The sequence below is a fragment of the Lepidochelys olivacea genome, assembly GCF_965140295.1.
Source record: "Lepidochelys olivacea isolate rLepOli2 genome assembly, chromosome: 8".
Lineage (NCBI taxonomy): Eukaryota > Metazoa > Chordata > Testudines > Cheloniidae > Lepidochelys > Lepidochelys olivacea.
The window spans coordinates 90,991,471-91,005,630 of NC_140418.1; the positions used below are offsets into that span (position 1 = coordinate 90,991,471).

Genomic DNA, 14,160 nt, shown 5'->3' on the forward strand with positions numbered 1-14,160 from the left:
AACCACAAAAAGAGAACACAGACTTAGCAGAGCTCAAAGAAAAGGCAGTTTTTAAAGAGTATTGATTTGACCTCAGCTATAGAGAGGTTTTCCTTATATTAAGGTTCTCAATTTCTATTCTTTGGACTTAGGTAGCCCATTTATACCTTTAGAGGACTCTTCAGCTCACCTGTTTTGTTCCTGACTGGAGACAGAAGAACCCTCCTACTTCATAAAGATGTATGCAGCCACCTTTCACATGCTTTGTGAACCATACTGAATTCACATATTGCACAACTGTCATATTTAGCTCCATGATGGGCAAAGTCACACATTAGTAGAAGGCTCAATAACCGGCAGAGCCAAAGCAGCAAAACGTTTGCAGACAAGTAGCCAAAGAGCCGATTAATTATTTAAACAGATCCTATAAAGGAAATGTATACGTTTTCTTCAATGCAATACCCAATGTTTGCATATACAGACCGTCAAGGTTCCTTCCCCACTCTGAACTCTAGGGTACAGATGTGGGGACCTGTATGAAAGACCCCCTAAGCTTATTCTTACTAGCTTAGGTTAAAAGCTTTCCCAAGGTACAAGCTTTGCCTTGTCCTTGAAGAGTATGCTGCCACCACCAAGCATTTTAAACAAAGAACAGGGAAAGAGACCACTTGGAGACATCTTCCCCCAAAATATGTCCCCCAAGCCCTACATCCCCTTTCCTGGGGAAGGCTTCATAATAATCCTTACCAATTGGTACAGGTGAACACAGACCCAAACCCTTGGATCTTAAGAACAATGAAAAATCAATCAGGTTCTTAGAAGAAGAATTTTAATTAAAGAAAAGGTAAAAGAATCACCTCTGTAAAATCAGGATGGTAAATACCTTACAGTGTAATCAGATTCAAAACCTAGAGAATCGCTCTAGGCAAAACCTTAAGTTACAAAAAGACACAAAAACAGGAATATACATTCCCTCCAGCACAGCTTATTTTACAAGCCATTAAACAAAAGAAAATCAACGCATTTTCTAGCTAGATTACTTACTAACTTTACAGGAGTTGTAAGGCTGCATTCCTGATCTGCCTGTGTGATGCTTTTGCCGGGAACAGACCAAACCCTTTGTTCCCTCCACCTCTAGATTTGAAAGACTCTTGTCCCCCCATTGGCCATTTTGGCTCAGGTGCCAGCGAGGTTACCTTAGCTTCTTAACCCTTTACAAGCGAAAGGATTTTGCCTCTGGCCAGGAGGGATTTCATAGCACTGTCTACAGAAAGGTGATTACCCTTCCTTTTATATTTATGACACAGACATATGTACGAGTTTGTTAAAATATAGTACCTAAATCTCATTGAATAGTCAGGTGCAGCACTCTGTTTCACTGGTGAGCCCCAGCATGATATAGGTGTGAAGAAACCTTTTTGTGATCAAGACTGCTTCTCCTGACACATTCATTTTGCAGTGTCCATTTTTTGTGACATCACAATTGGTTACTTTAGCAGAAAACATTATGTCCCCAACGCTGGACTGTCTCATCACTGAGTGAAACAAGGAGGTAGAGAGCTTACACAGAACTATTGTAAGAAAGAGTCCACCTTCTCTGACTCACATGAGGGATCTTGGGTCCAGTTCTGCTTTCCTCACTCAAGGAAATCTTAGGGACATCAATAGGTATTCCTCACACAGAGGCAGAGAGTAATACCCTAGTCTTGAGTCGCTGTTAAAGTCTGAGGGCAGACTCTTGCCTTTCATCATCAGTGACAGGAATGAGTAAATGACAAATGAAGTGGGATTTTGATATTATATTGCGTTTTGTGAAGCATGACAGCAACTGTTAGAGAAATTTGAACTATGTACCCCATACTTTTAGGTTAAAAAAGTATACCATAAGCAATTGGGGCAGACAGACATACAAGAACATATATACACACAAACTGGAGTTTCATACTGAGGGAGTTCACACTCACATCTGGGTAATTCTACCAGTATGTAGAAGAAACAAAGGCCTAAAGGAAAATTGACAGCAGATATAACTGAGTTATTAAAGTAATACCTTCTAAATAGCTGACACAAGGTCATGAACCTGGATCAGAGATGTCAGCAATAACCATTTCACCTAGTTCTACATCAGAAAGAAAACTCTGGAGGATAATATGTGAGGGTACACAAGGAAAGGGTTTTCCTGTCTACAATTCTGTTTTTTCAATGTTTCTGCGGAAGGCCGGCAGCCGTTAGAATTTAGCCACATCTTCCAGATGCAAGGAGGAAGTTTTAATTCAAGGAAAATAAAAATTATAAAAATAAGACATCAACTCTTTAAAATCTCAGAATGAAACAGACTGACTAGTCTTTTATAATTGCCAAGGGGCAAGTTCTTGGCTTTTCCAGTCTACCCACTCCAATGCAGCCAATTTTTGACATTTATTACAGTAAATGATATTTCTTGAATTCCTTATGAGCTGCCTGGAGTATCTTATGAACAATTGATGATAAATCGTATTTCTTTAAGATGCATCTCTGCTTCTTCTCCTACCTCTCAAGATTTCTCATGCCAAGACAGTTCAGCTCTTTCACATGGATTTTAATATTCTGCAATTCACTAGTAAGCTTCCCAGTTACTTTGTGTATTTTACTCTTATCCTTCCCTAAACTTGTATTTCAATGGGAAAACAGTACATGTATCAACTGATACTTAGCACAAGGTAACAATTGCCACATTTTTAATTAGTAATACAAGAAGACAGGATGTCATTAACGTAGCCTTGGATAAATATGCATGAGTTCTAGAGAAAGACAGAAAAAAACACAAAGATTTAAATTCTAGCCTCTGGCTCAGAGAAATCTCATGCAAGGAAACGATATACAAATCATATTGTAGTTTACTGCAGCAATTTTTTAAATATACTTTGTTTCTGAACAAAAGGAATAAACATGGAGCACAGCAAAATTACATGTATACGCATATCTAATATTGAATTAGGATTTAAATCTATGAAAATATCAAGAGATATTTTAGGAGCTTGGCAACTTCAGAGAACGTCTCCCTGTAGCTAGGCAAAACAAATTTATATTGCAACTCATTTGTTGCTGCATGGCCAGTTCTATTAGATAGCAAACTTAAATGAGTGCTACCAAAATTACTCAGATTCTTAACCTTTGTAGTTTAACAGTTCTTTTACACGTTGGAGTGTAGCAACTTTCCATAGTGGACATTTCCCTCCTATCCAAAACAAGGCTTAATCTTCCAAGACTCAGCCATTGAACGTATCAGTTGAGATACTAGTCTCCTGGTGTCCTCAAAAATTAATACAAGTGGGCTGTCTTCGCAAGGGTGCAGATTCCAGAGGTATGATATTCTTCATAATTCTAACGATTGTTAATTACCTACTAACAACAGACTCTGCCATAATACATGAAGCTATGAGCCAGATAATGTAAAGTATACACTTTCTGAAATATCATCAGTACCCAAGGGCCTGTTTTGTTTAACAGAAAACCCTCATTCAACAGATATAGAAGACTGTATATTTTAAACTTGAAGACTATGGTCTCCTGTAGTTCCAGTGGCAGTTGCTCATATTATTACTTTTACACAGGATGAGCTAAGACATAGCACATTCTTTGCATCTTTACTGCATTCTTAGACTATTGTTTTTCAAACTTTTCTGTTTTATATACAAAAATCTAACAAATCAAATTTAAGTTCTTAACACTTGCACATTTCTTAAGCAAAAATAATGTCTCAGTCTAAGAACAGGGAGAAGCAGGTTGTTTAGAGTAGTTCAGAGAATGGTAAAAAGCTTTTGAATAGATTTAAAAATCTCAAGTCTTACTTTTATGCACCTTAAAGTTGATTTTTTTCATTACACATCGTAGGCTGAAACTTAAAAGTGATACATACCATTCCTTGATGGGTAGATTGTAAGTAACTTCTTGCCAATGCCTCTGAGCTTCATAGTCTCCATACATAGGTGGTTTTCCTGCACCTAAGAAAGCAAGAGATGGCAAAAAGTGCTTACACATTTATTTTTTGTTTCTGACACTGCTTTTCCTCCAAGAATGCATCTGGAAATTAATATCATATTTATTCTGGGTACTTTGCTTTATTAGTATCTAAAATTGGGACAGAACGAACAATGGATCATGTTTCCTATAAAAAACATACATATGTAACATAGTACAAGTATTCTTTTGGTGTTATGAATATTTCTGAGAGGAGCAGTTATCAACTTATACAATTTTCAAGAAACAGATACAGTAGCCTGATCATTTCATAAAGTCATTGGTAATGTTATCAAGTATAGCATGAAAAGTGTTGCATTTTCTCAGAAATAAGACCATAAGACAAAACGATGTAGCAACAGAACATTCTTACACATTTGTTGTGTGTGAATATGCCTACTACTTTTTCAGAAATAAAACAGCAAATGAGTTGTCCTTCACCTTTGTACAAATTGCCCTTCCCCCACAGTTCTTAACAGAGAATTAACATTGTAAGTAGTTTACCTATTTCTAATATACGATGTAATATCATTCTATTAAAACTGCACCATATATGGAGTGGGTTGAGAAGAAAAATTCATTTTTACAAAGCTTTCTGAATTACCAGACTGTCTATGCTCCATTTTTGTTTACTAGAATCTTTTTTTCCCACATCTTTCAATTGAATGATTGTTATGTAGTAGCTCTGAGTGATGACCAAAGTCAAAGAAAGCTTCTTACACACATACACCATTTACAAGGCTCTTGGGAAGTTAGTTCAGTATGCCATGAAAAATCTTTATCAATGCAGTCTTCATAGGTTTGTTCACAAACAAGTTCCCCAAAGTGATCTAACTGTGGTAGTCCCACATTATGCAGCCACTGTATACATACTATTCACTGCCTTTATCTTGTGATTACCTATTGAGAACAGAAACTAGGCAGACAGTTTCTTCCACTGAGATATTGACTCTAACCTCATGGAGATTGAAGAGTTTCTTTTAGATATAGGAAATCCATCTATAATTCTTTCACATGATCTATGTTTGTGGGATTCACACAAGCACAGATATATGTGATTTGTTTGTGGTCACAAAAAGAGAGTACATTATTTCTATAATAAGAGACATTCAGATAAAAGGATCCCAAACAGGTCAGGTCATCAGGGAGTAAAAACCTCATCAATGCCCACCCTGGAATGACAAATCTATTGGACAGAAAGAATCTGTCACAGAATTTACTAAATATAACGAATGGTATTAACCAGATTTTTCTAACCATCTCAAAATTTTTGTGGATGTGCAGGAATTTTCAAAAGAGGTGAAGAAAAGGAATTAGATCATTTTAGAAATGGCAAACTAGTTCCTAATCCATAGTCTGACCCACTTTCTATATTCAGCTAGCTGGTGAATTAAGTAATTTGCTAGCTCAGGAATTGGTACTCACATTTTGTTAAATACTAGCATGCTCTAAAGCCAGCCCAGAAGAACAAGTCAACTATACCTAAGGGATCTTTACTCAAGAAAGGCAAAAGGAATCCTACCACAGTAATTAATGCACCTTTCTGAAGCTGGCAGCAGATATATAGCCAACTAGGATTTAGAATTTAAGAAAAATATATTGTTGTTCACATGCATTCCAATTTTCCATTCTTATCAGAAGTGCACCAGATACTAGATACAGGTACTTTAAATCAACCCTTGCTTTGTTCAGTTTTATTGCTGCCTGGAAGTTTGAGGTTTCAAGGGCCTAATTCTGCCTTCAGGTACACGCAGTTGGCTTCTACTCACTTAATGGCAGCTTTGCAAATGTATCAGAAGACAAAATCTGGTCCTTAGACTCTAAATGTACTATAAACGACTTTTTCTGATTAATTGTCTAAAACCAACTAGCCTTGACCATGCTGCCTTGGATGGTGACCTTCACTGCCATGCATTAGTTATCTGTCCTCTCCCAAACATAAACCTAACTCAATAAGGTTAGCAATGCCTCAAAAAGGCATCACAAGACAAACAACAAGATAAATAAAACGATGTAGCAACAGAACACTAGTATAGTTAATGGGAGTGGAAATAACCTCCTTGTGTCCGGTCATTCATGCCACACGATTCTGAACTATGCTGAATCAGCATTAATAGTCTGCTTCAGAGAGCAACAAAGAACTACTTTTAATCTCTTGATCAAGTGTGTGAGCTCACTGAGCAATAGTGACAAAGCAAAGTAAAGGGACTCCGTCATCCTGAAAATTACATTCCGTAAAAACATCTGTTTTTTCCAATGTATTTTATGCATTTGACAGCACTGGTTTATAATCAGGTTTACCGTTTCCCCTGAATAGTCAGTTAGGCCTTGATCCAACAAGTACACAAACAGACCCAGTAAAATCAATGGTACTACTCACATGATTCAAGTAAAGCACATACTTTCCTGGATTTAGGCCTTACTCAGTTGCTCCCTTGCTGAAAATCCTTTCGTAAGGATAAATTATGGAACAACAAAATGCTTATGAAAAAATTTAAGGAAATTTTTAAAACTCAAAACAGTATTTAAAGGGTACTCTCTCAGAACTTGGATCATTCTGGAATTAGTCCATTTTAAAAAAAATCTAATTAGCAGCATCCCTTTAACAGGGGTGAGTGCATCCAGCACAGCAACATAAAAAGTTAATACAATGCTGGCAATAGAAAAGTTATTACATTTTGTGTGTATGTTTAAATAGATGAATTCTCAAAGACCTAAGCTATCTACAAAACAGAAAGGTTTCAAATTTAGATCTTTAGAAGGCACTCAAGTCAACTATCTTTACTAAAAAATTATGAAATCAAACAATCATGCTTGAAAATTTTCAGTTTAACTTCAAGTGATCACTCCAAGTAAATGAAACCAAAAAGTTATCCACCCATTTAGTCACAAAAAAATACTGGACAATTCTTGTGATTTTAATGGGAGGCTCTGAGCTACCTTAAAAGAAATTAGGGGTTGATCCCAGACTTGCCCTGTGGTTCTCCTGGCAGGCAGGGATTGGAAGTGTTACGCATTTAACCAAAGGAGTAAAGGAGCAAGCTTTGTACAAATTGACTGACGCTTCCAACAGCCAATTTAGAAGAGCCATCAGGAGATCTTGAAAAGACTTATGTTAGTTCTTTTGCAGGCAGCACGAGGTGGGGGTGGAGGGGAAGAAATGGATCCAATAAATGATACAACTGTGATTTATCTCATAACACATTCAAGCAAATATGGATGTTGGGTGTAAAAATCTAACCCTTCCTTCACTACTACCAGTACAGCTTTAACTAAATGAACAGTTTACTTGTGGTAAGGCTTGAAGAGCAAGATTGATCAATTGTACTATGAGGCTGTATTGCTACTCTGCAACTACTATACTATCTAAGGTGTAGGAAAGGAAAGCTGGCTGTTCTTTTATTCCTTCTAGCATATTTTAGTGGGGGACATTGTAAAATAGGATTAACAGAAACAGGGGGATTAGAATGGAATAGCTTTTTCAGCACTGTGGTTGTGGTGACTGTGATGTTGCTCATTGCTAAACCCAGAGAAAATGGCAGCTCAAGAGTCTCAAGGGCTTATCTTCACTGGCAATTTACAGCGCTGAAACTTTCTCGCTCAGCGGTATGAAAAATCACCCCCGAGTGCAGCAAGTTTCAGCACTGTAAAGTGCCAGTGTAGACAGTGCCCCAGTGCTGGGAACTACGCCCCTCGTTGAGGTGGATTTTTAAGAGTGCTGGGAGAGAGCTCACCCAGCACTGCGCCACGACCACACAAGGTACGTTAAAGCGCTGCCATGGCAAAACCTTAGGGAGGCACAGTGGCTATTATAATATGGCCTTATACTACTTCTGTTGTATGAGATCTTACAAACCAGTTTTTAACTCTTAACAAAAGCTTTGCAATTCACCTTTATGTATTTGTTTTGTAGACTGTGAATATACATTACCTGAATAAGAACCAAATGATACCGACCAGCGTACAATAAGTCCTAGTAAGACAGTAATTGTTATTAAGCTCCATTTTTCCATAGCTGATCTTCAAACCAAGTCAAAGGTACCTGAAAACAAGAAAACAAAGTCTATTGTAGCTCTGCCTATGTTTCTGTTCCTTTTTGCATTTGGAGTCCTATCATAATTTAGTGACACTGATGATAGTCTCACTCTGCCCCACACTATAAATGTGATGTTGCAATATTGCTTCTTTCTGCATGCTGCGATTAGACAGTTTATTCCAAGCACTGAAAAGTTTCTATGCATAAAACCAAACACTACACAGAAATATCTTCTCCCATTTCTGAGCCACAATCTGACTAGGGTTCTGGCAAAAGAAAAAGAAAGAGTGTAAGATTTCAAACTACTGAGAGGAACCCAGATCTCAAACCAACATTATGTTGTACACACATACACATTATTAGACCCCATGTCCTTATATGTTGGGGACTGTATATGTAATACATACAGGTGGAGTGTTGTTTCTTTATGCATGATTATTGTTATTTGAAAAACTTCCTGTTACAGTGTTTTAGTTTGAGGAGGGAAAATACTGAGGCTGCTCATATCCATAAGCAGCTCAATAACTTACTTACTACTGAAATCCTGCAAAAATATTCAAGGATTTCTATACAATTCCTTGACTATCAATCAATTAGCAATAGCAAACACAGAATTGATAGTGTGACATTTAACCACTTTTTCTACTGCATTATCTTTTGCTTACATGATGACATAGGCTAAGAACGGATGTTTGATTAATGTCACTGCACCAGTACTCAATACAGGCCTGATTCTGCAAACACGTATGCCCAGAAGTAGAGTTTACTGAAATGAGTAGTCCCATTTACATTAACAGGACTACTAGCTGCAGCAAACTCTACACATCTAGGTACTAATTGTTTTCAGGATCAGGCTCTAGTCTCTTACAAAAATCTTTTAAAAACTGAGACTTTCACTAAAATAAATAAATCCTATTTTTTTAAAATATACATATACAAAAAAGTCAGGATTTCAGATACACCTGAAGCCTTAAAGTTACAAATAAATACATTTTAGAAGTCAAAAGGATTTTTACTTGGTTGATGTATCCATTAACATCTAAATTTAAGCAAGAGGCTGCATCCCTTGCCCTTTACTAGGTATTTATAACATAACTGATTCTACCAGAGGAAAACTAACCTGAGATCCTACTAAGCAAAGAGGATTTGACTACAAAATGCTGAGTTTTAAGCCCATCTACATATTTGGATAAATATTTAAGATCCCAACAAGTTCAAGTATTTGTTTATTTAAAAACACTTCATCTTTAAACGTCAGCAATGTTCCCATTTGTTTGTTCTTTCTCTTCCTCCACAGAGTTAAAGGAGAGAAAAATTTTAACAGCTTCTGATGACTTATGTTGAGTACCCTGTTTAATTCCAAAGTTCTAAGACAAATTATGAAGTTTGCTACATAAAACATTTATTAAAGAGAACATGAAAGAAAAAGTATTATATGTTTTTTTTTCTTTTACCCAATTATGAGGATGAGAACTCATGTCTTTCTGCAGTCTCCCTGAGAGGTAAGCTCCACACAGCACAGGAAAGCCATGACAATGAGAAGCCTCTGGCTTTAGTTTGGGTTCTTATATACACTCTACAGTGTATCCCATCAGGCAACGGTGTGAAAAGCATTGCCCCAACTAAGAAACTATTCCTTAATTTCCAGGCCTTTATTTCAGTCTAAGATTCCTCGCCTTTTTTATAGCAAACAAAATAAATAAATCTTTAATATCCTGGAAACACAGGATTAAATTCAGTCCTGGTATATGTGGGTACTACTACTCTGAAGCCAACCTACTTTTGGCCCCACGAGTCTGACACTAACCAGGGCTGAACTAGGCCCTCAGGCTCTAAAGTTTCATTAAAACTTGAAGTCCATTTCTATAAACAGGGATTACAAATGTTACCTGCAGAGGGGGAAAGTGTAACAGTCACAGCAGGTGAGTTTTACTTTCTTCTTTTACACCAGTTTTAAATTCTAAAATGAACCAGGGACAACGCCTCCCACTTAAGGCACTCTACCCATCACAGTCCCCTTCCACAGAAGGTATGCAGAGTGAAACTTTCCACACCAAAATCTCTATATCCCAGCTAAAACCCATCTTTACTTTTCTCACCTTGACATGGATAATAATGAGCTTCTCCTCCCTAATGCGCCCTCGGTCCAGTCTATTCAAAACACCACTGCTCAAGTAATCTTCACCTCCAACCATGCTGTACAACTGCCCCCGTCATGAATCCCTTTTCTGGCTTCCTCTCTTTTATCCCATCAAATTTAAGATATTTGTAAAGTCCTAAATAACCCTATCCTAGCCTATATCTAGACTCTCATTTTCTCCTGTTCCTTTCATCTTCTGCTGCCACTCTTGCCTTTGCAGTCCTTCGTACAATTCCCTATTATTAGAACAATCTCCCTTTTCTTGTCTATCAAGTTCCCTCTTTCTCTCTTCTTCTTAAAACCCAATTCTTAAAGAATTCCATACTACTTTATCTTCCTTGTTAATAATCGCTCCATATCTTCCTTTACCTAAACTGTTACCCTGTGTTTTGACTGTGCTAGACTCTAAGCTCCTTGAAGCACAGAACTCATCATACTTTGATAAGAAAAGTGCTGCATAGGTATCGGAGGCAAAATAAATAGTAGTAATAACAATACAAAACACCTATGGTGGGAGCCACAAATATACTCAGGCACCAAAGTCCCATTTTTAGGCACCACTGCAATCAACAAAACTCCCGCTCAGCTTCAGTCTAACCCTATAGGTACCTAAACTCACCCAGCACCTAAGTTTTTGCAGTAAAAGTTCCCTAGGCACCTACATTCCTGCCTCTGAACATTTGGAGGCAAATCTCCCAACTAAGTGATCCACAAATCAGGGGGAAGATAGGTGTTCCTCTGCCTAAACTGTGTGTTGGGCCCAATCCAGTAAATGTGCTCAGAGACAACCTAACTTCACAAAATGATTCAAGGGAAGGGAGGAAGGAGGACCTCACTTATTACCCTAACCACTGGACTAAAGATTCTCACCTGGGATGTGGGAGACTCTTGGTTTAAGTCCCCCCTCTGCCTGATGAGGAGACAGGATTTGAACAGGAATCTGCCACCTGACTGGGTGCAGGTGCATAATGCTGTTGTAACTCAGAAAAAAAATTCCTTTCTGATTACCAGTTCAGGACGAGTGCTTAAGAAAAGGTACTAGTCCTGAAAGCACTTGCACTGTTCCACCACAATGTTTCTCTGTTTTGCCAAGCCATGAAACTTTACACCTCAGTTTGTTGTCATTAATATTTTTATTGTTACTGAATGTTAAGTAAAACTTTAACTTCATTAGACTGTTGAAGCTCCTGTCAAATGTAGAAAAGGAAATACTTTAAATGTCAGCAGCAGCACCAAAAGTCTCTAAACCCTTGACCAGAGAGGAAATTGTAGCTGAGATGCAATAATTAGCATTTTTTAACATTTTGTGAAATCATTCAATCACATTCACCACCACCAAAAAAACTGAACATACATGATAAAATAGATGACACCCAATTTATTAAATCTAGTCATTCTGATTATCATTTTCCTTATCCTGACACTCATTTTAATACCAGCATGGTTTTATAGACCCATGTTTTATACTCTCTGCAGTCAGGCTATGATTACAAGGTCTCATAGTATAATGTGTTAGTTCTAGATCTCTAAAAAGAAAAGGAGTACTTGTGGCACCTTAGAGACTAACCGATTTATTTGTTCTCTGTTCTTGATATTGCAGCCACTAAAATCACATTACAATGAAGTGGAGGGGTCAAAAGGCAAAATGGAATCACAGTGATGTTTTTTTCAGTGCTGATATCTCACAAACCACCATGACTGAAAAAATTAAGCAACATTGCCAAATTAGGGTTGTATTTTGCTAGTGATGAATTATTAATTTCTCTCTGTGCTATCTTATGAAATACTGTTCATTTATAAATGGACAACGCAAAATCACAGGTCAAGACAGCAAGCCTCTGGGATCTATCCCAAGAAAATCTATTGGCTTGGAACCTTGTAAACAGAAATGGATGAGTTTTGATCAACTACAGTTATAATTTTGTATGAGCAATTTCCAGTCCTTTCCCATTGTGACTCCCTAAATAAAGGTATGAGGAGAAAGGAGAGGAAGAAGCCCCTGATGCACTTGAACAAAGATGGCAGTTTCAGACAAATATTTTTTAATAAAAAAGGCAAAGGAAGAAAAAGCCTCCGACACGATCCCTAGACTACTGGCCTCTAATGAGCGGGCCCCCCATATGTTTGTGTGTGATATCATCAGGCATGCAATGAGCACTGTGATGAAATCCAAGGGCTGCTCAGCATGGTCAGAGGAAAAGGCTACCAAGAATATGTTTCCGTCTGTTGATTTCTCCGATGATGGGTCGACTTTCTAGCTACTCGGTATGCAGAGGACCCCGTCCCCACCACACCCACCAGGACAGGCCCACACCCGCTTCTCAGCGCCGTGAGGGGACTCCTCTGTGAGCCCAACGGCAGCCCGCCCTGCCCAACAGCTCCTCCTGTCACCCCCCTCCCCCTTCAGGGCTCTGCACTGCGGGGCGTGCGCCCCCACCGGACAAGATCGTGCCCCCCCCAGCCAGCCCTTCGTCCCCGGGACCCTGCGGAGGGCCCCTCCTCCCCTGCCCGTCACACAGCAGCGGGCCCCACGCGCGCCCCCTTCACGTATGGCAGCTCGGGCACCCTCCACGCCCCCCGTTAGCCCCCCGCCGCGACTCCGGAGGTCCCGCCCCCGGTGACACGCGTGGAGCGCCGTCCGCCTCACGCGCACACACTGGGAATCCGGGAAGCGCCCCGCACGGGTTTCCCGCCCCCGCGGGGCACCAGGAAGCGCTGCTTCCCGCTCCCGCCTCCCCCCACCTTCCCCCCTGCGGGAGCACGCAACTCCTGCGCGAGCCCGCGGCTCCCACTGGACCCAGGGACTCACCCCGACGCGCGCGTCCCCCGGCGATCCCGCGCTCGAGTCGAGCTGTTTCCGGTTCTGGCAGACGGGCACGCGCCGGGAGCGTCACGGGGCGGCGCGCAGGTACTAGTCCGGTGCACGCGGGCGCGAGGACGTAGGGCTGAGGGCGGGGAATGGCGAAGAGGGGGAGATGGCGGGAGCTGGAGCTCACCAAAGCTCATGCTCCAATAAATTGGTTAGTCGCTAAGGTGCCACAAGTCCTCCTTTTCTTTTCGCGAATACAGACTAATAGGGCTGCTACTCTGAAACCAGAGAGAGAACAGGGACCCTAGGAGGGAGGCAGCCGGGGGAATGGGGGTCAGAAACATGGGGGGACAATAAGGGGCAGCCAGAGGAATGGGGAGTCAAGGGTAAGCACGTGGCCTGCCAAGCAGAGCCCCACCAGCCCTAAGCCCTACAAGGCCCAGTGCGTCGGGCGCTACAGGTGGCTCTCCTGTGGCCTCCTCTTAACCAGGTGAGGAGGCTCCACCAGGGCTTTAACTTACCAGTTTATCATGTGCTCCTCTTCTGCGGCAGCCGGTTGCATCGTATTAGCTAACCGGTGCCAACAAGGCACCTCTAGCCCTAGTCTGGGCTTGTTACCCCCGGCACCTCCTCAAGGCAAAACATCTAGGTGAGCACACAGCATCCTGGCCTGAAGGTACTCAGGTTGTAAATGTCAGAAGGTGCCAAAATTCACACTCAGAATAACATTAATGCTGCCTCAGGCACGACACACAGGCCTTGTCTACTGCCAAAACCAGGACCTGTCATTCACCGAGCATTCAGCTCTTCTAGTGGCAGCACTAGTGCAGCTATGGCTTCAGGCAGCTGCCAGCTATTTATGCACCTTGTTGTTTTATCATACTCAGATTAGATCTTTATGACAGTGCTTAAAAAACCAATGGTCACCTAAAACTTGGTCTGCTGTAGTGCTGCTCCTGTTGCCACAACTAGTGGGGACGAAATGTTACAATGGTGGGAAATTACTGGCAAAAAGCCTGGTGGGGTAGACACAACTAGGGACTGGGGTGCAGATCCTCAAAGGTATTTAGGCATCCAATTCCCAGAGATCTGGTCCTGGCTTCCTTCCTGGGAGCAGTCTGGAGTCCTGTTCTTTGCCAAAGGAAGGTAGCAGCCTGAGGATCTGTGTGCATCAGGGAGAAAGGATCTAGGGAGCAG

At 40.5% G+C, this 14,160-nt stretch overlaps 1 protein-coding gene across 5 annotated transcripts in view; it reads right to left on the reverse strand.

Moving 5' to 3' along the window:
- ALG6 (ALG6 alpha-1,3-glucosyltransferase) overlaps window positions 1-13,056 on the reverse strand; it is a 38,178-nt gene extending 25,122 nt beyond the window's left edge. The window contains exons 1-4 of one of the 5 annotated variants that reach the window (XM_084635771.1): window positions 12,808-12,881; window positions 11,722-11,852; window positions 7,910-8,020; window positions 3,878-3,962 (exon numbers count right to left, since the gene is read on the reverse strand). In XM_084635771.1, coding sequence (XP_084491897.1) covers window positions 3,878-3,962; window positions 7,910-7,991 — 167 coding nt within the window. In that variant the 5' untranslated portion in view covers window positions 7,992-8,020; window positions 11,722-11,852; window positions 12,808-12,881. Of the gene's footprint in view, window positions 1-3,877; window positions 3,963-7,909; window positions 8,021-11,024; window positions 11,161-11,721; window positions 11,853-12,807; window positions 12,882-12,963 lie in introns of those variants that run through there. The other 4 variants (XM_084635772.1, XM_084635770.1, XM_084635773.1 and 1 more) reach the window with 4 other exon arrangements.
- Window positions 13,057-14,160: the final 1,104 nt, after the last annotated feature.